At 43.2% G+C, this 27,004-nt stretch overlaps 1 protein-coding gene across 1 annotated transcript; it reads left to right on the top strand.

Annotated features, from left to right (window-relative positions):
* The first annotated feature begins 1,184 nt into the window (after positions 1-1,184).
* On the top strand, positions 1,185-25,371 carry PSMB3 (proteasome 20S subunit beta 3). The gene is made up of 6 exons (XM_033918833.1): positions 1,185-1,340; positions 10,682-10,866; positions 12,030-12,137; positions 14,320-14,497; positions 24,239-24,333; positions 25,254-25,371. The coding sequence occupies exons 1-6, from the start codon at positions 1,338-1,340 to the stop codon at positions 25,300-25,302; spliced, it is 618 nt and encodes a 205-aa protein (XP_033774724.1). The 5' UTR covers positions 1,185-1,337; the 3' UTR covers positions 25,303-25,371.
* The last annotated feature ends 1,633 nt before the right edge of the window (positions 25,372-27,004 follow it).

Genomic DNA, 27,004 nt, shown 5'->3' with positions numbered 1-27,004 from the left:
CGGTTTTCAGTTCAGTGTTACTAATCAGTTAAGTGCAACTGAAAATTAGGGTTAACCTTGAACAGGAGATTAAATCAGCCAGGAGTTGTTTTAGAACAGTTACATTGCTCTGAACATTGACCCTTCTGTTTTCTCCACGTCAAGCAGGATGAATCAGTTACACATGGGTGACTTCATCTGATGATGTAATGAACAGGTTAGAGATTAGAGGAAATGGGTGACAATGGGGTTGGGGTGACCTGCACACCAAAGAAGGACCTAGAAAAAAGATCTGAGCTTTAGGAGAGCTAATCTGTCCATAATGCCTTTGGATGCTGACTTATTCTACTGCCCCCAAAAATTGCTTCTTACTGCTCAAGTGAAGCTAGTAGGCAGAACTTGTTGCCATTCCTGATTCACCTAAAACAGCCTATTAGAAATCAAGAAATTGTGTTTTCAGTGTATTAAGATGGAGGCAGTGTGAGGAGAAAACTTCAGAATTCACCTTCTTCTGTTAATTAAATCTTCTTGAGTTTATCCTGGAAGGCAAATTATTTATTTGATCTGTCCTCCCAAAGGAGCTCAGAACGGGTTACAAATCAGAAACTCAAGTATTCACTTTCTATTTAATGTAGATGGGACAGTGGAGGATTAAGTCACAAAGTGACTTGCCCAGGGTAACAAAGAGCAGTACAGGGTTTGAACTCACAAAAGAGTGCTGAGGCTGTAGCTCTAATCACTATCCACACTCTCCCTCCAGGCAACACATCTTCTGTGCAAGGGGATACTATCACCTGCCATGCCAACGTGATCCTCTCCTGCCAGGATTAAGTGACTTTGCCCAGGGTCACAAGGAGCTGAAGATGTAGCTCTAACCACTATCCTACCAGGTGGCCTGTTTCCTCCAAGAGCTACCAGACTGGATATTGAGATTATTTCCTCTTGCAGTACAGATAAGCCAATCGGTCTTTTCCTGTCTCATGTTCCTCTATACGCCTGTGTTTTGGGATTTCTGGAAAGAAAGCAGGCTTGAAAATTAAAGCATTCAGCATTATTTCTTGACTAGGCCTAAGCTACCGAAGCCTCCACAATCCCATCATGCACCTGCAGCTACTATGACTTTTCATTTTTAAATAGACATGTTCTTCCGGGTAACTTTACATATGATGCTCTATGATTGGCAGCTAGAGGGGCTATTCATAGTGACGGAAGTCTGTTTTTTTACCTGCTTTGTAACCCAATCAGAGCTCAAGATCGAGTGGCGACGGCGGAAGAGGTGGATGCGTGTTCTGATGCTTTCGAGCGGTTTCATTTTGTTTCATCTGTGAGACGTTTAGGGTGTGAAACCAAGATTCAGCATGGTGAGCCGGGGCCGGGAACGGGAAGGGGAAGGGGGGGGCGGTGGTTCAGGGGAAGAGCGGAGGAGGTGGGGAAGGGGACCCTCCACTTTCTACTCCTTCCACCCTTACCTTTTTGAGTTGATTACCCCGTTTTGCTACCTGGCCACGCTGAAAAAAAGATTTAATCTGGGTTCTTAATAAATAGAATCTAGGTAAAAATCGGCGAGCTGTTAATCCCATTGCAAACTTCCCTGTTTTCTCGACAGTACTCCTGAACTGAATTATCCAATTCATAAATGCTTTTCAGTGATCTGTGTGTTTACTCGTAATTTTAGGGTTCGCCTCATCGTATGCCAGGATTTGTAGTTTTAGTGCAATGTGTGTAGTAGTTCTGAAACCTAGGGTTGTGCATGTCAATCGTCTTTGAACTCCGCCTCCTTATTTATTTTATTTATTTATTTAATTCGTTTTCTATCCTGTTCTCCAAGAAGTTTTTTCAATACAAGTTTTTATCCTAACTTGAAATATACTAGAGAGCTAATACCAATGTACATAATATATAGCAGTGTTCTTCAATCTTTTTGCACCTATGGACCCGCGGAAATAAAATAATTATTTTGTGGATAGGCAGACTACTAAGACTGAAATTAAAAACCCCCGTTTCCGCCCCGTCTCCGTGAGCTTGGTCCCGCAAACCATCTGATCCTATCCGCACAAGCCTCAGTTATGATTTTATATTGAATGTATTTTACTAAAGTATAAATAGAAACAATATTCTGTACAATTGTCATTTAATAAATATCAACAAAACCCCTGTCTCCCCTCCCCTTCACATATATATCCCCTCTACTATCAAGAAAACTGAATAAGCCAAATTATCACAGAATGCTACACAGAAATATTATGCTAACAGAATAGTGTTGGAGGAGTGCAACCTTAAGCCAGCTGGAAGCTAAAGATGCACTGCCTGGATTTTGCAATCCCCAGTTATGTCTAACACCAGCTCTAGCAGGATATATATTTAAACTCTGATATATTCTAATCACAAAATAGAAATAAAATTATTTTTTCTACCTTTTGTTGTCTGGTTTCTGCTTTCATCTTCTTTTCACTCTCTTCCTTCCAGTGACCCTCTCTCCTTTTTACATGATTCATTCCAGCTTCACTGCTCTCTTCATTTTTATCTCGCCTACACCAGATCTAGCATCTTTGTCCCTCTCTCCTTATTTCTCTGCTGACCCCCTTCCCAGTATCAATCTCTTTCTCATTCCTATCTCTCCCCTTTCCCTCATCTGATCTCTCCATTCCATCCTGATCCCTTCCCCTCCTCTAATCTCCCTGCCAGCTGTTTCCTTCCTTTTTTCCTTCTCCCTTCACTCCTCCCCCTGTCCAGCAGTAACTCTCTTCCCTTTCCCTCCTCCCCTCCAAGCAGCATCACTCCTCCCTCCCTCCAGGTCCAGTAGCAGCTGTCCCTTTATTTTCTTTTGTCCAGCAGCTTCCCAGCCTCTTTTTTTCCCTCCTCCCCTCCCAGCAGCATCTCCTTCTCCTTCCTTCCAGGTCCAGTAGCAGCTGTCCCTTTATTTTCCCTTGCCCAGCAGCTTCCCAGCCTCCAACAGTAGCTTTCTCCCCTCCCAGCAGCTCTCGGTACTTGCCAGCACAGCGATTCACTTAAGGCAGCCTTGGGTCCTTTGATGGGTCGCGCCGCCTCTGAGGAAAGAGGAAGTTGCATCATCAGATGCGAGCTGCGACTAAGCAAAAGCCCCAAGTGAATCGCTGCACTGGCAAGTACCGAGAGCTGCTGGGAGGGAAGAAAGCCATTGTCGGAGGCTTCTCATGATCTTGCTAGCCCTGTGCGGACCAGCAGGAATTTTCTGCGGATTGGCACCGGTCCGCGGACCAGCGGTTGAAGAAATTTGATATATAGTTTGCAGGTTACAATTTGCCATAGTTACAGTGCAAGATTTTTCAATACCAGAGATCTAATACCATGTTTACCTAAAATTAAGACAGTGTCTTATATTAATTTTGGGTCCAAAAAATGCTTTAGGGCTTATTTTCAGGAGATGTTTTTTTATTTTTCGTTTACAACAATCATTTCTCCCTTCATCTCCTCTACCCCAATTCTTCCTCATTCCTTTCTCCCCCCCCCCCCATGTGCTGCATCTTTCCTCCCCTCTCACCCATCCCCTTGTGCAGCATCTTTCTATCCCTCCCTCACATCCTCCTGTGCAGCAGAACCCCACCGACCCTCCCACCATGAGACTGACATACCTTCATTCCAAGGCCTCCCAAAACAGCAGCGGCAGTGCTCTGAACGGGCTGCTTCATGGTCTTGCCTGCCGGGGCCGGGCCTTCCCTCTGCAGCATCTTTCTATCCCTCCCTCCCATCCCCCAGCGCAGCAGAACCCCACTGACCCTCCCACTGTGACGCGGCAGAGGGAAAGCTCCAACGGGGAAGACCATGAAGCAGACCGTTCAGAGTGCTGCCACCGCTGCTGCTTTAGGAGGCAGAGGTATGTCAGGTTTCACCAGGGTCGTTGAATTGGCGAGTGTGATTTTTTTCAGCAATTGGGTAGCACTAGTATTGGGGAGTGTCTGGGATGTTCAGGGTGGGAAAGGGCTTCAGGGGGTTGATCTTAACTAGGGCTTACTTTTGGGGTAGGGCTTATATTAGGAGCATCTTTAAAAATCATGCTAGGGCTTATTTTTGGGATAGGTCTTATTTTCGGGGAAACAGGGTACCAATGTACATAATATATAGTTTACAGGTTACAATTTGCCATTGTTAAAGTGCAAGATTTTTCAATATAAGTTTTTATCCTAACTTGACACGTACTCCTCCTCCTTCCTAGGCAGCTGCTTCTGCCCCTTCAGTTTTATTCTGCAAGAAAGTCTCTCAGAAGTGTTTCTGTTCTGCAGTTTTATTATTTTCAGGTATTTTTTTCTTGGTGTTCGGTTGAAGGTTTTGCCCAGAGTTCCCACTTGTTGGGACCTCTACCTGAGAGAAGACACCGATTTACGTTGGGGAAGTCTGCTGCTAGCAAGACACCTAGCTAGCCAGTCTGCATTGGCATTTTTTGGAGCTCACTGGTTGTCCCCTGCCTAACTGCTCACATACCTGATTAATCAGGAGCTTGAATGCAGGCTGTCTGGCTCCTTCCCAGAGGGGCAGCTGCATGGTCCTCTCTCCCTTTGCGGCGTGAGGTTTTCCAGGGGTTGAGGCTCAGTCCAACATCAGTCCAACTTGCAGCCTGATCACTAAGTTTGTTCTGTAGCAGAGTTCTTCTCCATTTGTCCCAGCTGCACTCCTAAACTGAAGCAGACAGGCACATGGTACACAATGATGCTAGGATAGGGGCTAAGCACCTCAAGATAAGGGCAGGCTGCCTGCTTATTGGGCAGTCTAGGTTAAGATTGGCATAGACTGTTGGGTCCTGGAAGTTGTTTGAGATCGTTACAAAATTGAGTTCTATACCCACATTCCAGACTTTTTTGTAGATTCGCCGGCTGGCCAGAGACAGCCCTCAAGAGTCCAGGTACAATGCAAAAGCTTAATTTTGATGGATGCTTATCTCCACATTCCTATCTTTCTGGCCCACAGGAGGTACTTGCATTTTCGTGTGCTGGAGTAACATTTCCAGTTCTCTGTGCTTCCCTTCGGTCTAGCAACAGCACCTTGCGCCTTTACCAAGGTCATGGTGGTAGCAGCCCACCTCTGCAAGGCAAAGATCCAAGTGCAGCCATGTTTGGACGATTGGCTAATCAGGGTCCCGTCCATGGAGGAAGGAGAAAAGGCAATTTCAAGAGTGGTCCAACTCCTCCAAGACCTGGGAAGGATAGTCAACTTCAAGAGTCAACTCAGCCAGCACCTGGACTACCTGGGAGTTTGTTCAACATGGTCTTGGGTCAGGTTTTTCTTCCAGAGCCACACAGATTAATGCTCAAGTCCTCTTTTGGGGAGGAGGGGATGTGAAGCTCATTTGCAGGTTTTCAGTCATGCACAATAGTGGGAGTAGAAATTGTACAGGCTGACTCTCAGTTGGCAGACTCTCGACCCTGGGAAATGGTCTTTGTCCTCCCCAGGTATTCAGCTCCCTTGTTCGACAGTGAGGGTGTCCACAGATGGATCTGATGGCCTCGACAGTAACCACAAAAGCAGCTCACTTTTACAGCTGAAGATACGAGCCTAGAGACATGTTAATTCAACTGTGACTGGAGATGGGGCTCTTGTACATGTTTTCCTCATGGCCCATGCTAGGGCGAGTCATTCGGGGTTGGCAATCCTGGTGGCGCCCAATTGGTATGCAAACCTAGTCCATCTCCAGACTGATGGTCCAAGTGGATCTTCTCATTCAGGGACTGGTTCCTATAGAGAATCCGAAACTCTTTGGGTTTACGGCATGACTCTTGAGTGAGCTGCCCTGATAAGTAAGAGTTACTCAGAAGTTGTCATCACCACTTTGCTTAGAGTTAAGAAGCTGTCGATGGTGGTAGCCTAAACTAAGGCTTGGAAGTCCTTCCACACTGGTGTTCTCTAGATGATGTAGAGCCCTTACGAGCTCCGCTTTCGGTAGTCCTGGAAATTTGGCAAGAGGAATTTCAGAAGGGTCTGTTGGTCGGATCACTGAAAGTGCAGATAGCAGGCCTTTCCTGTTTCCAATCTTGAGGGGATTTGAGGCTCTCTGGCTCTTGATGTCATTCGTTGTTCCTTCTGTTGCATCTCCCATTCCTCTCCTTGAATTATTTTTTATTTATTTAAAAAATTTCTTCTCTGCTTGGTGCCTAAGTGGATTACAATAAAACACACATTATCGGCTACATACAAACATTTCACAACAAAGAAACGCCTCTTCAAACCCCCCTCTCTACCAACCTCGCATCACATCTGCTAAAAAAAACCCAACGTACAATGCTAATGGAAAATTTTAAATTGATGAAAATTTAGATTGATGAAATACATTGCCAGAATATTTGAAATTCTGTAAAAACAAGATGTCTTTTAAAAAGCAATTGTAACTTGAATCTTAACACTGTATTGCAAGGTCTCAGAGCACCGTATGAGCCCTTACAGGAGGCTTCCCTTCTGGATCTTATGGTCAAAATGGTGTTTCTGGTGGTAATTATGTTCACAAGCTGAGTCTCCAAGGTCTGTTCTGTAGGGAGCTGTTCCTTAAGATTACAGAAGCAGGGCTTTCCTTGTGCACAGTTCCGTCTTTCTTACCAAAAGTTGTTTCTGCCTTCCTCGTTTGTCCGCTTTTCATAAGTGAGTATTGACTACGCGTATGGGATACCATCATTACTTTGTTGAATAAAAAGAAATCACTCACATTAAACATCATAGTGTCCCACAAGAACTGACGGTAGCCATTCAGGGAGCGGCACGGGCCCAGGCTGGAGCGCGAAAAGCTCGCTCCTGCCTTGTGTGCTGCTGGCCCCGAGATAATGAGACATCTGTCTTGCGAGGAAGGGGCAGAAGCGTGAAAAGTTCGCTCCTGCCAATACACTGCTGGACCACCAGGATTTAAGGGGGATTTAAAAGGTACAATGAGGGGGGGGGGGAGTAAAAAATTGTTATATTCGCTCCATAAGACACTCAGCCATTTCCACCCACTTTTGGGGGGAGGAAAAAGTGCATCTTATGGAGCAAAAAAAATAGCTTTTTTAAAAAAAAATTTATATCCCGTCATACCTTTTCAGTTCAAGACGGTGTACAATAAGAGAGCTGTAGGACAGCGAGGTGGCATTACATCAGTTAGATTTGGGAAGGGCGGTAAAGGGAAGGAGGTAGAAGCGTGTAAGACGAGGTAGGTGATGAGCAGAATTGAAGGATCAGATAAATTTGTTGAGTAAGTGGGTTTTTAGTATTTTTCTGAATGAGTGGTATGTTAGTGCGTTCAGGATTAGGTTGCTTAAGGTGCTGTTCCATATCCCTGTTTGAAAGGAGAGTGTCCTGTTGAGGAATCTTTTGAATTTGGGAATTTGGGAAAAGGAAATGTGAACAGTAATGTTCTGCAAGAGAGGTGGAGTTTGTTTTGTAGGGTGAGGTGTTGTAGGAGGTAGGTGGAAGCGGAGCCGAAGAGGATCTTTAACTAAGCAAAGGCACCCAAATTTGAAGATTATTCAGGCTTCAATAGGTAGCCAGTGAAGTTTCTTGTAGTACGGACGGGGTGTTGTGGTCTGATTTTTTTCAAGCCAAAGATTAGTCGAACGGCTGTGTTCTGAATGAGTTTGTTTCCTAGGTAAATTATGTTGCTCAGGACTAGAGACTGGATCAACAATCTGAATGATGTGAAATCGAAGTATGGTTTTAGTGTGCATAGTGTCCATAATAAGTGGAAACATTTTTTTAATTAGGAAGTTGGTGTGGTCCTCGAATGTCAGTTGCTGATCTAGGGTGACTCCTAGGATTTTGATGGTAGGGTTGATTGGGAAATTCCTTCCATTTAGGTTGATAGTCGATTCTGTTGGTTGGTTTGTTGGGGAGGTCATGAAAATCTTGGTCTTTTCCGGATTTAACTTTTAGTTTGGAGTTTGTTGACCTTTGTTCTTTTTAGTTGATGGCTGATGAGATGAATTGTCTGGTTTTGGTTGACAGTGTAGATATGGGAACAATGATTGTGATATCATCTGCGTAGATGTATGATTGTAGGTTCATTTTGGATAGTTCCTAGCCTAGGGAAGACATGTATAGATAGGGTGGGAGATAAAGGAGAGCCTTGAGGGACACCACAAGGGTTGGTCCAAACCTAGGAGTAGGTTTGCTCACTGATGACTTGGTAGGATCGATTTTTTAGGAAGCCTCTAAACCGGTTGAGTACGTGGCCTGAGATACCTATGGCCTCTAGCCAGTTGAGTAGGATGTTGTGGTCCTACAGGTCGAAGGCGCTATGCAAATTGAAGTATTAGTGCACATTTCCCTAAACTGAGTAGTTGTGCGATGTGATCTATGATGGAGGCTAGGGCTGTTTTGGTGCTGTGGTGTGAGCGGAATCCTGACTGGTATTCGTGAAGTATTGAGAATTTATCTAGGTAGTTCGTAAGGGCAGCATTGATCAGCCCTTCCATCAGTTTGGTGAAGAAGGGGATGTTTGCTACTGGTCTGTAGTTGGATGTTGTTGATATGGGGTCTTTGTGGTTCTTTACAATGGGTGAGATGAGGATGTGGCCAAGTTGGGTTTGGAATTTGCCGTTTGCCATTAGATGAGTGATCCAGTTGAAGAGCATGGCCTTGAAGGGGATGGGGGCTGCTCTCATGATGGTGGGTGGGCAGTTGTCTAGGCGGCAGAAGGTTTTGGCGTATTTATTATAGAGCTTGAGAAATAGGAACCAGTTAGGGGGTTCAAAATGACTCCGGTTCATATCTACCAGGATTGAATCAGAGTGTGTGGGTGTCTTTGTTGGGGAGGAGCTGTCTTTGAGTACCTTTTTCCTTCTTTCACTATTTCTCCAAAATGGAATACAGAAGATTCAGGTTTCAAGAAGCTAGGGTCAAGAGGTCACCTAGTCAGGCTACACAGGTTTCAAAGTTTTCTTAATGCATTATTGTGTAAAGTTAAAACGAGACATATCGGTAACTAGACCTCAAGAACAGAAAGATACTGAAGTAGATAACTTCCAAGGCAACAGTTCAAGGGGGAATAAAAAGATCAACAAAGGTAGAGGCCCTTACTAAGTGATTTATTTATATACCACCTATATCCTAAGTGGTTTACATTCAGGTACTTTATCATATTTCTCTATCTGTCCTGGCAGGCTCAAGCTCTAACTACCATATTTCCCTGAAAATAAGACCTAGTGTGTTTTTGGGCCCAAAATTAATATGACAGTGTCTTATTTTCAGAGTAGGTCTTATTTTTTTCATGAACAATGATCATCTCTCCCATCCTTTCCTAAACCCCAATCCTTCCTCTTTACTTTCTGTCTTCCACATGTGCAGCATCTTTCCTCCCCTCTTACCCATCCCCTTGTGCCTTCCCTCTGCAGCATCTTTCTATCCTTCCCTCCCTCCCATCCCCCTGTGCAGCAGAAACTTTGCATGGCATCTTTCTATCCCTCCCTCCCTTGTGCAGCAGAACTCTTGCACGGCATCTTTCTATTCCTCTCTCCCATCCCCCCGTGCAGCAGAACCTTTGCATGGTATCTTTCTATCCCTCCCTCCCTTGTGCAGCAGGACCCTTGCACGGCATCTTTCTATCCCTCCCTCCCTCCTATTTCTTGTGCAGCAGAGCCCTTGCACGGCATCTTTCTATCCCTCCCTCCCTCCTATTTCTTGTGCAGCAGAACCCTTGCACGGCATCTTTCTATCTCTCCCTCCCATCTCTTGTACAGCAGAACCCTTGCATGGCATCTTTCTATCCCTCCCTCCAATCTAACTGATTATCGCGCGCTAAACACTAAAATGTGCATGTTAGTCTATGGATGAAATCCTGCTTAACCAGCAAATCACATAATTATATATATATATATTATTTCCCCTATCTATTCTTCCTGGTCCTTTGTCAACAATATCCTTATTTATTCAAGTTTCTTTTTGTCCCAGGGCAGTTTTTGCATAAGTGTTTTCCCTAACTATACCGAAGAGCACTTTTCTATCTATAGTATACTTGGAAAGTAGTGGAAATGCATGTAACTGTAGAAAGATCCACATTAGCCTAAGCCTTTCATATGGCAAGACCTGGCTTCCCTGGGACACCATTCTCTGCCATGTTAGCCAGAGCACTATCTCGCTCCATAATAGCTGATAGAAAAATAATTCTGCCAGTAGAGGTAGTGATGGGGAAAGGGAATTGTATTTCTGCTTTTTAATTATTTTAGACTAAATCATGGCATTTGTTTCATCTATATGGGATTGATTCAGTGAGACTTTCTCTAGAAGATGGATTGAAAAAAAAATGTAGTCATTTTGAAAAACAGTGATATATTGGTATTTTTTGTATTTAATGGGCCTTTCTTTCTGCTGCATGAGATTTCTCTCCCCAAGAAGCATAATTTTATGTATGGAAATCTTTCCCAGTTACTTGTATATTCTATTGAAGTTTCCAAGATTAGGTGGCCCTCCTCTCATAGTGATTTCACCCTGCATGGCATTTACTTCATCATGGCACACCACTATCTTCCTTCCTTCCTGCGGCATTGATCTGTCCCTTCCCCTACTTCCCCAGGTACAAATGATGTCTCTTATTTTCTCCTCCCATCGCCAAACATCAGATGTTGCAAGAAGCCTTTATCTGCTACTGGCTTCCCTTTGCAATTGGAATTGCATGGGGTTTCGTAGTTTCATAAGACCACACCTGTCCTACACAGTTCGACAGGTTTTTTTAAAGTTAAGTGCCTACACTTACTTATATTTTGTCTGTTTCCAGTCTATTATGTCCTATAATGGCGGGGCCGTAATGGCCATGAGGGGCAAAAACTGTGTTGCAATTGCTGCAGACCGACGTTTAGGAGTCCAGGCTCAGATGGTGACCACAGATTTCCAGAAGATTTTCCCCATGGGAGAGCGGTTATTTATTGGCCTGGCAGGGCTGGCTACAGATGTTCAGACAGTGTAAGTGCACTCTAGCTTTGTGTATGCATATTAATATTACCACCACGCAGACATACTATACTGCCTTCTAATCTGTTCAATTGTGGGAGAAGGAAAGAGAGAGTGAAACTAATTAGACATCTTTTAGAATGTTGTCAAAGACGAGTGACTACTCAAGAGTGTATGAAAGCACAGTGAGGCCACAAATGTCACCTTTCTCGGCATGATTGATTGAAGAACACAGCCTAAGACCATAGATGATGGCAGGAAGAACCAGTTGTTTCCTCCCCAGTTCTCGAATCACTTTGGGAGATAAAGCATATACATTCTCATATATAATCAACACCAACTTCTCCACATATGAAATCTGGTTAAAATAAACAGAGTAGTTTTTAATGGTTAGAGCAGAGAGCCAAAAAACTAGGAGAGCCAGGTTCAAATTCTAGAGTAATGTTTCTTATGATTTTGGGCAATTTCTTGTTCCCAGTTTACAATAGGTTGTACCTGATCCAAATTTGCCCTGAGTTGTTGTTGCTACTACTGCTTAAAAAGTGTAAGCTACATTCAAATTCTTCTATGTACACTGAGCTTTTTTTATCAGTTCTTCCATTACACCAGGACTCATATCCAGCTATTGGACTGCCGTACTTTCTAGAAGAATTAGTCTGCATAGAATAGTGTGTTAACACTTCCCTAACTACTGCTGATTTAGTGTATTAGGTGAGCTTTAATATTGGCTCTGCTCCTTCAGCAGCACCTATTGCTGAACTTTCAAAATAAGTTCTCTAGGAATAAGCGCATGGAGGCCAAGTGGAAGAACAGGTTTGATAGGTCATGGAAAGAGAAGAGAATCAAAATATAGAACAGATGCTAGAGTTCTTGTCTCATTCAAATAAATATTTAGATTAGCCTAAGTGTAGCAGTGGCTCTTCAGAGTGTATATGTATGTGTGTTGTAATCTTCTTGAAATATAAATCTAAAAAGAAATAGGTATTGTGCTAGTCCAGTAAGGTCCTCCAGCTTCATCCCCATGGTTGTTTTCTCAAATTATGCATGTGTAGTAGTTGTCTATCCACATATCTGTTCCAGGTAGAATCTGTGGTGCTGGAATTACACCTCCCTGCAATAGCAGGACTAGATTCTGCAACTAAATATTAACCAAAATTGATGTCTGTGACTTGCAGTGCCCAGAGGCTGAAGTTTCGATTGAATCTTTATGAACTGAGGGAAGGTCGGCAGATCAAACCCCAGACTTTCATGAGCATGGTGTCCAATCTGTTGTACGAGAGACGGTATGTTTCACTTGCTACATTATACAGAAAAAAAAACCCACCTGGTAGACAGGCACTGGTTACCTCACACAGACAGGTGACTAGTAGAGGGCATAAGAAATAATGTCTGTTCAGAGCCAGCCTGACTTCTCTTATCAGGTGAGACCACTGGGTAAAAAAATATTGGCAGTGGAGGAGGGAGTATTGTTTTAGCATTAGCACCTGCAACAGTTGGAGGATGAGGATGCAAGGCCATTAACCTAATAGTTAGTGCAATGCCAGAACCAGGTTCAATTTCCACTGTAGCTACTTGAGACTCTAAGCAAGTCACTTAACCCTTCATTGCCCCAGCTACAAAATAAGTACCTGTATATAATATGTAAACTGCTTTGATTGTAACCACAAGCAGGCAGTATATCAACTCCCTTCCCCTTTCTCAAACCTTCAACAGTGTGCTTTCCACCCTTCACATTCTTTGAGGTGAATTTAGTTCTCATTGTGACTTCTCCAGAGACTCGGCATTCTGTATCTATCAGCTAGTTATAATTCCTACCTGTGAAAGGGTGACTTTAACCCTTGCAATGCTCAATTCAGCTGTAATTGAAACCTTTTTTTTTTTTTTTTGTATAACTGATATATTTTATTAAACTGCTGCAATATAAATTTATTCTGCTACTTCAGAACACCCTATGGCCAGTCAGATTCTCAGGATATCCACAGTGATATAGAGAATGGCATGGGGACAAATTTGTCCCCGTTCCCTCCCCACAATCTCTGTCCTTGTCAGTACCTCATTCCTGCAAGCTCTGACCTCATCTGCACAAGTCTTTAAAATAGAAACACGATGGCAGATAAAGGCCAAATGGCCCACCTAGTCTGCCCATCCGCAGTAACCATTATCTCTTTCTCTCTTAGAGAGATCCCACATGCCTATCCCAGGCCCTTTTGAATTCAGACACAAGTCTCTGTCTCCACCTCCTCTTCTGGGAGTCTGTTCACTCAGAGAATAGTTAAGCTCTGGAACATGTTGCCAGAGGATGTGGTAAAAGCAGATAGCGTGGCTGGTTTTAAGAAAGGTTTGGACAAGTTCCTGGAGGAAAAGTCCATAGTCTGTTATTGAGAGAGACACGGGGGAAGCCACTGCTTGCCCTGTATCTGTAGCATGGAATATTGCTACACCTTGGGTTTTGGCCAGGTACTCGTGACCTGAATTGGCCACCGAAAGAATAGGCTACTGGGCTTGATGGACCATTGGTTATGACCCAGTAAGGCTATTCATCTACCACCCTTTCTGAAAAAAGTATTTCCTTAGATTACTCCGGAGCCTATCACCCCTTAACTTCATCCTATACCTCTCATTACAGAGTTTCCTTTCAAATAAAAGAGACTCGGCTCATGCGCATTTACATTGCATAGATATTTAAACTTCTCTATATCTCCCCTCTCCTGCCTTTCCAAAAGAGTATACAGATTGAGATCTTTAAGTCTGTCCTCATATGCCTTATGGTGAAGACCACATACCATTTTAGTAGCCTACCTCTGGAACGATTCCATCCGTTTTATATCTTTTTGAAGGTGTGGCTTCCAGAATTGTACACAGTAGTCTAAATGAAGTCTCGCCAAAGTCTTATACAGGGGCCATCAATACCTCCTTTTTCCTACTGGCCATACCTCTCCCTATGCAAACTAGCATCCTTCTAGCTTTTGCCGTCACCTTTTTCAACCTTTTTGGCCACCTTAAGATCATCACATAGAATCACACACAAGTCCTGCTCTTCTGTCGTGCACACAAGTTCTTCACCCCCTAAACTGTACCTTCCCTTGGGTTATTGCAGCCTAAATGTATGACCTTGCATTTCTTAGCATTAAATTTTAACTGCCAAATTTCTGCCCATTCTTCAAACTTTGCTAGGTCTTTCTTCATGTTTTTCACACCTTCGAGGTTTGTGGTTAAGGTAGAGCAAAACAGGAATATGGGATAGGACAGAACTTGTGAGGTTAGGATGGGGATATTGAGATTCCATAGCGATGGGGACAAATTTGTCCCTGTGTCATTCTCTAGTGAACATATTTTAGATATATGTGTATGTAAAAGTTTCTTATACATACTCATTGCTGACATCCTGAGAACTTAATTGTGTGTGGGTCACCAGAACTAGTTTGGGAAGACTTGTCATATAAACTGCCCTTCTGCTTTTCATAGGTTTGGTCCTTATTACATTGAACCTGTTATTGCTGGACTACATCCCTATACTTATGAACCTTTCATATGCTCGCTGGATCTGATAGGCTGTCCTATGGTTACAGAAGACTTTGTTGTGAGTGGAACATGCTCAGAGCAAATGTATGGCATGTGCGAGTCCCTCTGGGAGCCAGACATGGTGAGTGGAGAGGGGCTAGACTTGAATTTTGGAGGGAAATCCTACTGTGTACTCCATTTTATTTCATGTTAAGAGAAAGCAATGATATGTTTTATGTTTATTGGTATTTATAGACCACTTTTCGAAACATCATAGTACTAAACAAAAAAAGAAAAGAACTCCATAATCAATAGAAAAGTAAAATACAAAGAAAATAATAACAATTTACAAAGTAAATTCTAACTAAAATAGAAAAAATTATAAAACTTAAAATACAGTTGTAAAAAGCAGCAACTGCAAATCTCTCTCCCAACGTTCATACCAAAATGATAGTGAATATCCCCTGATTAAAATAACAAACAAACAATTAAGAGTATGCCAATCCAAAAAGATAAGTTTGTAATAGTCTTCTAAATTTAATATATGAGAGTTCACTACGTAATTCTAATGGCAACAAATTTCATAGATAAGGTACAGAAGCAAAAAAGGCAGAGTTACGTGTAGAGGTTAATCGCACTAAGCAGGACTGAAGGTAAGGATAATTGATGACCATTAGTGGAACGTAAATTTCTAGCTGGTCTATATGGGATCAAAAGATTGGCTAAATATTCTGGTTGCCCTCTCTGTAATGCTTTAAAAGTTAGAGTCAAAGCTTTATTATGCATTGGTCTTGACTTTTATCGGAAGCCAATGAAAATCTTTCAGAAGCAGAGTGACGTGGTTATATCTAGGGGCGTTTGTTAATACTCTAATGGCAGTAGTTTGAATAGTCTGCAATTTTTTAAGAGTTATTTTTGAAAGACCAGAGTAAATAATATTGCCGTAATTCAACTTTGAGATAACCAACCAAAGTGGCAAGACAAGTTAATTGGAATTTGAAAGATAGAGAAACTTCTAATTGCACACCCAAATCTCTCCTATTTTCCAAAAGTCTAATTGGCTGATTGTGGAGTGTGGGTGCTATAGTAGGTGAACTAGAAGTACCTGTAATCCAAATCCCGGTAGTTTTTTGAGGATTCAAGACAAGCTTATTATCTATAGTCCACTTATCAATCATGTCAAGACAGATTGTAAGGGTACTAAATCAAATCTATTCAACCTTTAAGGAACCACAGATAAGATATCATCTACATAGAAATAGCTCTTAATTTGAAATTCTTGAATCCTAGCCACCAAGGGACACAGAAAAATGTTACAGCCTCAGCACCCTGAGGTTGTGGGTTCAAACCCACGCTGCTCCTTGTGACCCTGGGCAAGTCAGTCCTCCATAGCCCCAGGTACATTAGATTGTGAGTCCACGGGGCAGATAGGAAAAATGCTTGAGTACCTAACTGTAAAATCACTTAGATAATCTTGATAGGCGATATATAAAAACACCTAATAATAATAATTAAATAATAATGGGGAAAGTAGCAATCCCTGAGGTACACCACTAGTAAGTTTACTAGAATGTGAAATTGAAGATGAAAATGATACTCTAAATCAGGGGTGTCCAACCTGCGACCCAGTGAAGTATTTTGTGTGGCCCCGGTCAAGGGCGATGCATTGTTTTCCTCTGCTGCCCCCGGGTGTTTACCGTCTTGCCGGCTCCTTCCTCTGTCTTGCTGCAGCGTTTGCATGTTTGTGCGGCCCCAGAAACATTTTTTTCGGCCAATGCGGCCCAGCGAAGCCAAAAGGTTGGACACCCCTGCTCTAAATGATCTGTCCTTTAAGAATGATTCAAACCATTTCAAGACAGTGCCAGATAAACCTAAAGATTCAAGTCAGGATAACAAGCGAGAGTGACCTACTAAGTCAAAGGTTGCGGTAAACTCGAAAGATATTTTACCCTGGTTTAAAGAAATATAATAATCATTCATTAAAGATGCTAATATCGTCGCTATGGAATAAAATTTCCTAAAACCGGATTTAAATGGATTACTCCTGAGTCTTATCACCTCTTAACTTCATCCTATGCCCTCTCATTTCAGAGCTTCCTTTCAAATGAAAGAGACTCGACTCGTGCATTTACATTAAGGAGGTATTTAAACATCTCTATCATATCTTCCCTCTCCTGCCTTTCCTCCAAAGTATACAGATTGAGATCTTTAAGTCTGTCCCTATACGCCTTATAATGGAGGACCACACACCATTTTAGTAGCCTTCCTCTGGACCGACTCCATCCTTTTTATATCTTTTTGAAGGTGTGGCCTCCAGAATTGTGCACGTCTAAATGAGATCTCACCAAAGTCTTATACAGGAGGCATCAATACCTCCTTTTTCCAACTGGTCATACCTCTCCCTATTCAACCTAGCATCCTTCTAGCTTTCGCCGTCACCTTTTCGACCTGTTTGGCCACAATAAGATCATCACATAGAATCGCACAAGTCCCGCTCTTCCATCGTGCACATAAGTTCACCCCCTAAACTGTACCGTTCCCTCTGTTTTTTGCAGCCTAAATGCATGACCTTGCATTTCTTAGCATTAAATTTTAGCTGCCAAATTTCAGACCATTCTTCAAGCTTCACTAGGTTTTTCTTCAAGTTATTCACATCATCTGGTGTGTCTATTGCAGATTTTGGTATCATCCACAAAGAGGCAAATCTTACCCGACAACCCTTCAGCAATATCGTTTATAAAAATGTTAAAAGAACAGGCCCAAGAGCAGAATCTTGAGGCACACCACTGGTAACATCCCTTTCCTCAGAGCAATCTCCATTGATTGCTACCCTCTGTAGCCTTCCACTCAACCAGTACTTGACATAGCCTGTTACTTTGGGATCCATCCTGAGAGCACTCAGTTTATTTATTAGACGTCTTTGTGGAACACTGTCAAAGGCTTTGCTAAAATCTAAATAAAATCTAGCGCACATCCTCTATCTAATTCTCTGGTCACCCAGTCAAAGAAATTGATCAGATTTGTCTGACAAGACCTACCTCTAGTGAATCCATGTTGCCTCCGGTCCTGTAATCCACAGGATTTCAGAAACTTGACCATTCTCTATTTTAAAAGTGTTTCCATTAATTTGCTTACCACAGAAGTTAGATTTGCTGGCCTGTAATTCCCTAATTCTTCCTTCCACTTTTATGTATAGGGATCACATCCACCCTTTTCCAGTCCTCTGGCACCACTCCTGACTCTAGAGACTCATTGAAAAGGTCAGTCAGCGGAGCTACCAGAACTTCCCTGTTCTTTCAGCACCCTCTGATGTACACCATTCGATTCCATTGCTTTGTCTACCTTTATTTTAGCTAGCTCCTCACGAACACAACCCTCTGAAAAATAGATCTGGATCTATTACAGTATCTATGAACACATAGAAAACAATGGACAGCTAAAGTCGAGTCAGCACGGCTTCTGCAAGGGTAGGTCATGCCTCACAAACTTATTGTACTTCTTTGAGGGGGTAAACAGCCAGGTGGATAAAGGGGAATCCATTGACATCATTTACCTTGACTTTCAAAAAGCCTTCGACAAGGTACCGCACGAAAGACTGCTTAAAAAGCTGTGGAAACACGGGGTGCAAGGGGAGGTCCACCGATGGATCAAAAACTGGCTGGCGGACAGGAAACAGAGGGTTAGAGTAAAGGGCCATTACTCAGACTGGCAATGGGTCACGAGCGGAGTTCCGCAGGGGTCGGTGCTGGGACCGCTCCTGTTCAATATATTTATTAATGACCTGGAGGCGGGAACAAATTGCGAAGTTATTAAATTTGCGGATGACCAGATGAGACACATTAATGATTGGTTTAGGGGGACGTCTGACTTTACTGCGACGTCATTGGAGTTGTCTTTGCTGGCTCCGTTTCATGTGAGTTATTTCTTGCATGTGGCAGACCCGCGGCTTCGTCCGTTGGTGGCCCAGTACCCGATATTTGCACCGGCTCGACGAGCATGGAAGTGGGTTTGCAGATTTGCTAGATTGCCTTCTGAGGTTTCATTATACTTACCCATCCAAGGCAATGGAGCCTTTCAGCCTGGACTGCAAAATACCGCCTTCCAGAGGTGGGGTGTGCAGGGACTTCAATACCTATTACACTTATTCTCCGAGGAGGGGAAACTGGCAACTTTTGCTGACTTACATCGGACATTTACTTTACCACCCAATGATTTTTTTGCATATTACCAAATCCGACATTACGTTCAATCTCTTCCGGCGCACCATCTTGAGGAAGATAACAGGGAGGCTCTTTCAGAATCTTTAGCCTTTCTGCACAACAGCGGATTCCGCTTCGATTTCACATAGTGGGGATCCGGGATGGGCACTCTGGCCCCAATTTGGCCATCTTAGCGGCAACATGGGCTGAGGACTTGCACTGCACGCTAACGGCCCAATAGCTACAGAGGACGCTGAAAAATATTCTGAAGGTGTCTCCTAATATTGTCCACTGGGAAATGCAGTTAAAAATTGTTTTGAGACTCTATATCCCGCCGGAACGAGCAGCCCGGATGGGGATTACTACAACTCACTCTTGCCCGAAATGTGCACAAGCTAACGCTTCATTGGGGCATATGCTTTGGAATTGCCCCAAAATTCAACAGTTCTGGCGACATTTAGGGCACTATATTACGCAGCTCTGGCAGAGGCGTTGGCTCCCACAACCGAAAGCTTTATTTGGACATTATAATATAGCTGCGCCCAAACCCAAAGGAATGTCAGCTTTTGTCACTAGAGTGCTTTTGATGGGGAAGAAGGCAATTCTTACTAACTGGCTGTCCCAAGAACCCCCTTCCTACGCTCAATGGAGAGCGTTGATGATTGTTCATGCGACGCTGGAGCGGAGACTAGTGGGAGATTTAGATCGTGGACCGGGCCGCAAATTCTGTCAGACCTGGGAATGCTTCTGGCAGGACCTCACACCATATGCTTGCAGTAGACTCTTGAATTGTTAGGACTACCTTACACTCTCAGCCATGGTAGGGGCATTGGACTTTTGGGGTGGGGAGGGAAGGGAGGGATGGGGCGGAGGGGGTGAACTTGCACTGTTATTTTTTGGATTTGTATGCAACTTCTATTTGTATGTTCTGGTTGAAATAATAAAAATCATTTGAACATAAATTTGCGGATGACACCAAACTCTACCGCAGGGTTGAAACCATGGAAGACTGCGAAGATCTGCAAAGGGACCTAATGACACTAGAAGAATGAGCCAAAAAGTGGCAAATGAACTTTAACGTAGGGAAATGCAAGGTCATGCATGTAGGGAAAAAGAACCCGATGTTCAGCTACAAAATGGAGGGATCACTGCTAGGGGTAAGTAACCTTGAAAGAGATCTGGGAGTGATGGTAGACACATCTTTGAAGGCGTCGGCACAGTGCGCCACAGCCTCAAGAAAAGCAAACAAAATGTTGGGTATCATTAAGAAAGGTATCACGACCAGGACGAAGGAGGTCATCCTGCCACTATATCGTGCAATGGTGCGACCGCATCTGGAGTACTGTGTCCAGTACTAGTCGCCGTACCTCAAGAAGGACATGGCGGTACTTGAGGGAATCCAAAGAAGAGCAACTAAACTGATAAGGGGTATGGAAAACTTCTCATATACTGACAGACTGAAAAAGCTGGGGCTGTTCTCCCTGGAAAAGAGGAGACTTAGAGGAGACATGATAGAAACCTTCAAGATCCTGAAGGGTATAGAAAAGGTAGACAGGGACAGATTTTTCAGATTATGGGGAACCACAAGTACAAGGGGGCATTCGGAGAAATTAAAAGGGGACAGGTTTAGAACAAATGCCAGAAAGTTCTTTTTCACCCAGAGGGTGGTGGATACATGGAATGCGCTTCTGGAGGCTGTGATAGGCCGGAGCACGTTGCAAGGCTTCAAAGAAGGTTTGGATAGGTTCCTAGAGGATAAAGGAATTGAGGGGTACAGATAGGAGTTGCGGTAGGTTATAGGGATAGTCTGGGACCACTGCTCAGGCAATGGGCCTGATGGGCCGCCGCGGGAGGGGACCGCTGGGCGAGATGGACCTCTGGTCTGCCTCAGCGGAGGCAACTTCTTATGTTCTTCCATCCCTATTCACATTTGTCTTTTGTGGTCCCGCTCCCAGCGCTTCAGCCATGAACACAGTACAGAAATATTTGTTAAGCAATTCGGCCTTTTCTTTATCAGTTTCTACATATTCCTCCCCTTCACCTTTGAGTCTCACAATGCCACTATTGCACTTCTTCCTTTCATTAATATATCTAAAAAATGTCTTGTCTCCCTGTTTAACCATGTCAGCTATATTTTCTTCCATTTGCATCTTTGCTTTCCTGATTACACGACCAGCCTCTTAACTTTTCCAGATATTTTTTCTGCAATCTTTTGTAGTTTAAGAAAGCTAACCTTATTCCTTACCTTCTCAGCTACTACTTTTGAGAACCAAAGCAGCCTTCTTTTTCTCTTACTTTTACTTATTTTCCTCACAAAAAGATTTGTCACCCTTACAATCGCACTTTCAGTTTTGCCCACTGCATTTCTACTCCTTCCAGACGTTCCCTTGACATAATCCCCCATCCAAACAAAGTTAGTTTTTTTAAAGTCTAGAGTAGAGAGCTGCACGGGAACGGGGACGACGGGAATCCCGCGGGCATCCCGCGGGTTCCCCCTTTGGGTCGCGGGGATCCCGTGGGGACACCTCCGAGGGTCGCGGGGTTCCTGCGGGGCTGGATGTACTCAGTCGCGCGGCTCTTCTCCCTACCTGCACTGCCTGCAGCACAGAGCCGAACGGAAGTCTTCCCGACGTCAGCGCTGACGTCGGGAAGACTTCCGTTTGGCTCTGTGCTGCAGGCAGTGCAGGTAAGGAGGAGAGTAGCCTCGCGGTTCGAGTGGCTACCAAGGGAAGGGGCGGTCCGCCCTGCCACACCCCGCCCTGGTTGCAGCACAGCCGGCCAGGTCCCCTTACTTTTGTGGCACTTCCCCGACCGACCAACAACAGCCCCGGTCCGACAATCCTCCCTGCCCTGTAGCCGCGAATCTAAATTATCTTCTTACAGCAGCTGTAATAAGGTAATTTAGATTCGCAGTTAAGGGCAGGGAGGTTTGTCGGACCGGGGCTGTTGTCAGTCGGTCGGGGAAGTGCCACAAAAGTAAGGGGACCTGGCCGGCTGTGCTGCAACCGGGGCGGGGTGTGGCAGGGCGGACCGCCCCTTCCCTTGGTAGCCACTCGAAAAGAATTGGTAGGAAAAGAATTATATTTCTTTTTTTTTATTTTGCTTCAGGATAAAGTAGTATATTAGTTGTGTTGATAAAAATTTATAAACATTAGAGGCTCTGGTAGAAACCCATTTGCAAAGTATGTATTCTTCCCAATTAATATTTTCAAATTAATAAAGTCTTTTTGCTTATTTGTAAATGGGTTTCTACCAGAGCCTTTAATTCAGTAGCATAATTAAATGAAATAACTATTTCTGAAGTTTATATGGACGGGCGGGGACGGAGGGGATTCCTCGCGGGGGCGGGTGGGGACGGAGGGGATTCCTCGCGGGGAAGGGTGGGTCGGAGGGATTCCTCACGGGGACGGGTGGGGACGGGTGGGACTTTGACGGGTGGGATTTCTGTCCCCGCGCAACTCTCTAGTCTAGAGCCTTGAATGAGCCCTCTCTATACCCATCTTAATATTAAACCGTACCATGCAGTGATCACTGGATACCAGATGATCATCTACTGTAACATCAGAAACACTTTCTCCATTTGTAAGCACTAAGTCCAGTATGACCCCATCCCATGTGAGTTCCATTACCAACTGCTGGAACAGTTCTCCTTCTAGAAGACCCCCACAATAGGAATACCCCAGTCAACATCCGGCATGTTAAAATCACCTATTAGTAAGACTTCCCCTTTTTTATATATGTTCTGAATGTCTACTATTAAATCTCTGTCTACTACTTCCGTCTGTGAAGGAGGCCTGTATATCACACCAATGTAAATATATTCACCATTCCCTCTTTCCAAATTGATCCACAGAGCCTCTTCCTTGCCCTACAGATCCTGCAATTGTGTGGTTTTAATGTGATCTTTAACATATAACTCTTCCTTTTCTTCCCACCCTGTCTTTCCTGAACAGATTATAGCCCGATATAACTACATTTCAGTCATGGTTCTCCATGAACCATGTCTCTGTGATTGCCACGCTATCCAACTCATCTTCTTCCATTACTGCTTCTAGATCCAGAATTTTGTCTCCCATACTTTGAGCATTAGTGGTCTCAAACATGCGGCCCACCAGGTAATATTTTGAGGCCCTCGGTGTGTTTTTCATAATCACAAACATAAAATAAAACAGTTTCTTGATCATGTCTCTTTAGCTATAAATTACAATATTATTATTAAGACTTAGCCAAAAGGAAAGATTTATAAACTATAAAGAATTTTACCTCATGTAAAATTGTCATTTCTTTAATAAGACATTAACTATTTTTTTTCTGAGGCTCTCCAAATCCAAAATGTGGCCCTGCAAAGGGTTTGAGTTTGAGACCACTGGTATATACTGCTTTCCAGATATTGTCCCCTTTTCCCATCCATGTGGAGTATTGGGCTTATACTCACCCGCTGGCTTTGATCACCCTTCCCCATCACTTTTGCTTTAAAGCCCTCTTCAGTAGATTTGCCAGCCTGCCGCCAAAGACACTTCTTCCCTTCTTTGATAGATGTATATCATCTCTGCTTAGTAGCCCTTGGAAAATTATCTCATGGTCCAGCCAAAATGCGCTTGATGATACCATCCACATAACCACACATTCATCTCCAGGATATGTGCTTCACTGACCTTGCCCTTATCCTCGACAGGGAGGATGGATGAGAATACCACCTTCTCTCCCATAGCCACAAAGCCACTTTTGATATGCTCTGGCAGTGTCAGTATCAGATAATAGTCATCAGGTTTGATGAGTCTTGGCAAGCTGTCTGTAACATCTTAGATTTTAGCACCAGGTAGACAGCATACCTCCCAGGCCACTTTTGTACCTCTCAGAAGGGAATTGCCAACCACCACTACTTTACGCCTCCTAGTGGTCATGGATCCAGCAATTTTAGGGATTTCAAGCTTTGGTCCTTCCTTTCTCTAGGATGCTCTCATCTCCTCTCTCCACTTCCAGGGCAGCATACCGGTTCTTCATTTCAAGGGTGGGTGGAGTAAGAGTACCAATTTTGCAGAACACAAAAAAGCACAAAGGGCCTTAAAAGTTCCGGGCAATTCTGTTTTAATGATGGACCCAATACGGACCATGTTTCGGCATCTCCACCTGTGTCAGGGGTCAGAAAGTCTTGTAATTCAGTAGAAAAGATCAAAATACTAAAGTCATAATGAAAAAAACTGCCCAAAGTGGTGGAAAAGAAACATGCTCAGTCTAACAGTTAAAAGCTACATCATACGTTCTACTGGGCTTTCAATGGCAGCTTCAATAGTTAAAGAACAAGGCTGGGCAGATTTCCATGGTCTGTGCCCTGAAAATGGTAAGGGACAGACATATTGCATCATACAATATGTCAGGGGTACTCATAGGGGTCCACAAGCCAGTTGGGTTTTCAGGATAGCCCTACTGAATATGCATAAGAGATTTGTATATAATAGTTGACAGGCATGCAGATTTTTCATGTATATTCAGTAGGGCTATCCTGAAAACATGTGTGGACCGTGGACACCTAGGACAGGTTTGATTACCTTGTTGGGCAGACTGGATGGACCATGCAGGTTTTTTTTATCTGCTGTCATCTACATTACTAGGAGCATGGGATGCTCAAGGCTCGGCGTTTATTGCAGAGAGGTATATGACATGCTCCTATTCCTTGTCTCCAGGAGCCCGATGACCTATTTGAAACCATTTCCCAGTCAATGCTGAATGCAGTTGATAGAGATGCCATGTCTGGCATGGGTGTAATTGTACATGTCATGTAAGTATTTCAGTCATCTGGCTGCTCACTTCTACTAGATGTCAAATTGCTGTGTATATAGGAAGTTGTAAGACTGGTAATGTACTTCTGAAGGTGCCTTTTTATCATATAATATTTGTAGTAAGCCAGCAAACTTGCATGACTTAGTTGGTCCAGCAGTTTCATCTTACATTACTTTGCAGGAGTAAGGGTTGAAAGGGCTACACAAGCTTTCACTCCCTCACCTTTGGCTAGTGATGGTGCCTTCTAAAACACCATCTAATGAATGCATTAGATGTTACCACCACACAGTTCTAGCTGAGCTAGAAAGTGCGTGATCTGAACTGGGCATTGATGCCAGGTCCCTCAACATGGCAATGTGCAGGACAAGCCAAATGTATAATATGGATATAATATTCTTATATCCCTAATTCAGTTATCTTTCTTCCTTTTTTCTTACACTATGAGCTTTAGAATCCATTAAACCTTTCCCTGTATGGTCACATATTTCCCTTATAATCCAAGGGGAAAAAGCCTACTCAAAGCAGTATGTTGATTTTAGCACTGTGGTATTGAAATGCTTATAAGCTGTACAGCCCCACATGCATTTTTTTATGTTGGAGATAAAATTAGGTAAAGTGTGTGACTGATTATGTGTATAGGACAAATAAGTCTGAGCCTTTAAATATGGCAATGCTAAAGTCAAGGCCCTTTAGAAAATTGTTTTTTTTTGTCAACTGTGCCTCTTTTAGCCTTCTTTTTTCAGGACTGGATGTTTTTGTGATATGTCTAATATGTCTACAATTTTATAGGCCATGAGGGGGAGGATTTGAAAGAGACACTTGAGGTAGCTGACGGACTACTAGTCTCACATATGTTCTTGGAGTGGCAGGGTACTTTTAGAGCAACAATTTAGTTTAATATTTTTTTTCCTCTTGCAGTGAAAAGGACAAAATTACAACCAAGCTACTGAAAGCCCGTATGGATTGATTCTCTTATTGCTTGCAGCAAGTTCTGTATTATTTTCTAAATAAAATTGTGAAAGCCTTCAGCACCATGCTGGTTATTGTGGTAGATATTTTGTATCTCGTTTAGTAGTAGTACCTACTGCTCAACATGGTTTGCAATTAAAAAAATAAAATAAAATTGTTTTTTCTTTACAAATACCTGGTGTGACTATAGAAGTACCAAACAAGGGAAGAAAAAGCAGAGGCTATATTGTGATTTGAATAACTTGTCCCCTGCACTAACTAAAACAATTGAACATACAACTTACAAGAATCATCAAAGACCCAGATGTTGGCCAGGCCTTCTTCATTTTACTAGTTTATTATTAAGGTTTTATGGATCCAGGATCACAACTACCGTATTTCCCCAACGATAGGCCACCCCATCCATAAGCTGCAGCAAATGCTAATTTATGTTTTAAACCTGTAAGATAAGCCGCCCCATGGTATTAGCCGTGGCGTTAATGAAGTAAAATACAGTATACTGCTTAGTTTAAAAGTTTCTGCCAACAACTTAGTTAACAGCAAATGTAACGGTACCTTTTTAAAATCCTCCTGTCTCTCACTCGCTGGACTGCTGCCTCCTCCAATCTCGTGGCCAGTGGCGCAGGGCAGGAGTGAGCTTTTTGAGGTCCAGCCTGGCCCCACGCCGCTTCCTGAATGGCTGCTGTCAGGTCTCATGAATCCCACAAGAACTGACAGCAGCCCTTCAAGAAGCGGCGCAGGGCCAGGCTGGACCTCGAAAAGCTCGCTCCTGCCTTGTGCAACTGGCTGTGAGATTGGAGGAGGCAGCCGTTCAGCAAGGGAGAGACAGGAGGATTTTAAAAAGGTACTGGTACATTCATTGTTAACTAAGTTGGTGGCAGAAACTTTTAAACTAAGCAGTATACCAAATGAGTTTTCATGCTTTAGATAGGTCACCTCATTTAAGCACACCGCATCCAATACTCATGTTTGTAAAATCAATGTATTAGCTGTGGCCTATGGTTTGTGAAATATGATAATATTCTGCTGTAGTTGAACCATCTTTAACTTAGAGTATCTAAGGAATCTCTGAACTTTGCTTGAAGCTGTGCTATTTCTCCTCAACTCTGTGTTTTAAAGAGCAGTTCCTATTACTACTGAAGCTCTTACAATTTTCATGCTATAAGACAGATTTGTACATATGTCTTCATTCCTTGTGTATAGTCATTATGGCTATCCTGAGTGTGTGGCACAGTGGTTAAAGCTACAACCTCAGCACCCTGGGGTTGTGGGTTCAAACCCATGCTGTTCCTTGTGACCTGGGCAAGTCACTTAATTCTCCCATTGCCCCCGGTACATTAGCTAGATTGTGAGCCTGCCAGGACAGAAAGGGAAAAACACTTGAGTACCTGAATAAATTCATGTAACCATTCTGAGCTCCCTTTCTGTGACAGCCTAAAGTTCATCAAGCCCATTTTCCAAAAGTGGTCAACCCACATCACAAGTACCTAGCAAGATCCCACAAAGTAAAACAAATTTTGTGCTGCTTATCCTTGGCATAAGCAATAGATTTCCCCAAGTCCATCTTAAAAATGGCTTATGGACTTTTCTTTTAGGAAATTAGCTAAACCTTTTTAAAATCCTGCTAAGCTAATTGCTTTCACCACATTCTCTGGTAATAAATTCCACATGATTAAATTTCAGTTGTTGATGCGATACAG

This window comes from Geotrypetes seraphini, chromosome 13 (assembly GCF_902459505.1).
Source record: "Geotrypetes seraphini chromosome 13, aGeoSer1.1, whole genome shotgun sequence".
Classification (NCBI taxonomy): Eukaryota; Metazoa; Chordata; class Amphibia; order Gymnophiona; family Dermophiidae; genus Geotrypetes; species Geotrypetes seraphini.
Note: the sequence above shows the minus strand (reverse complement) of the source record. Positions and strands in the feature narration are given on the sequence as shown.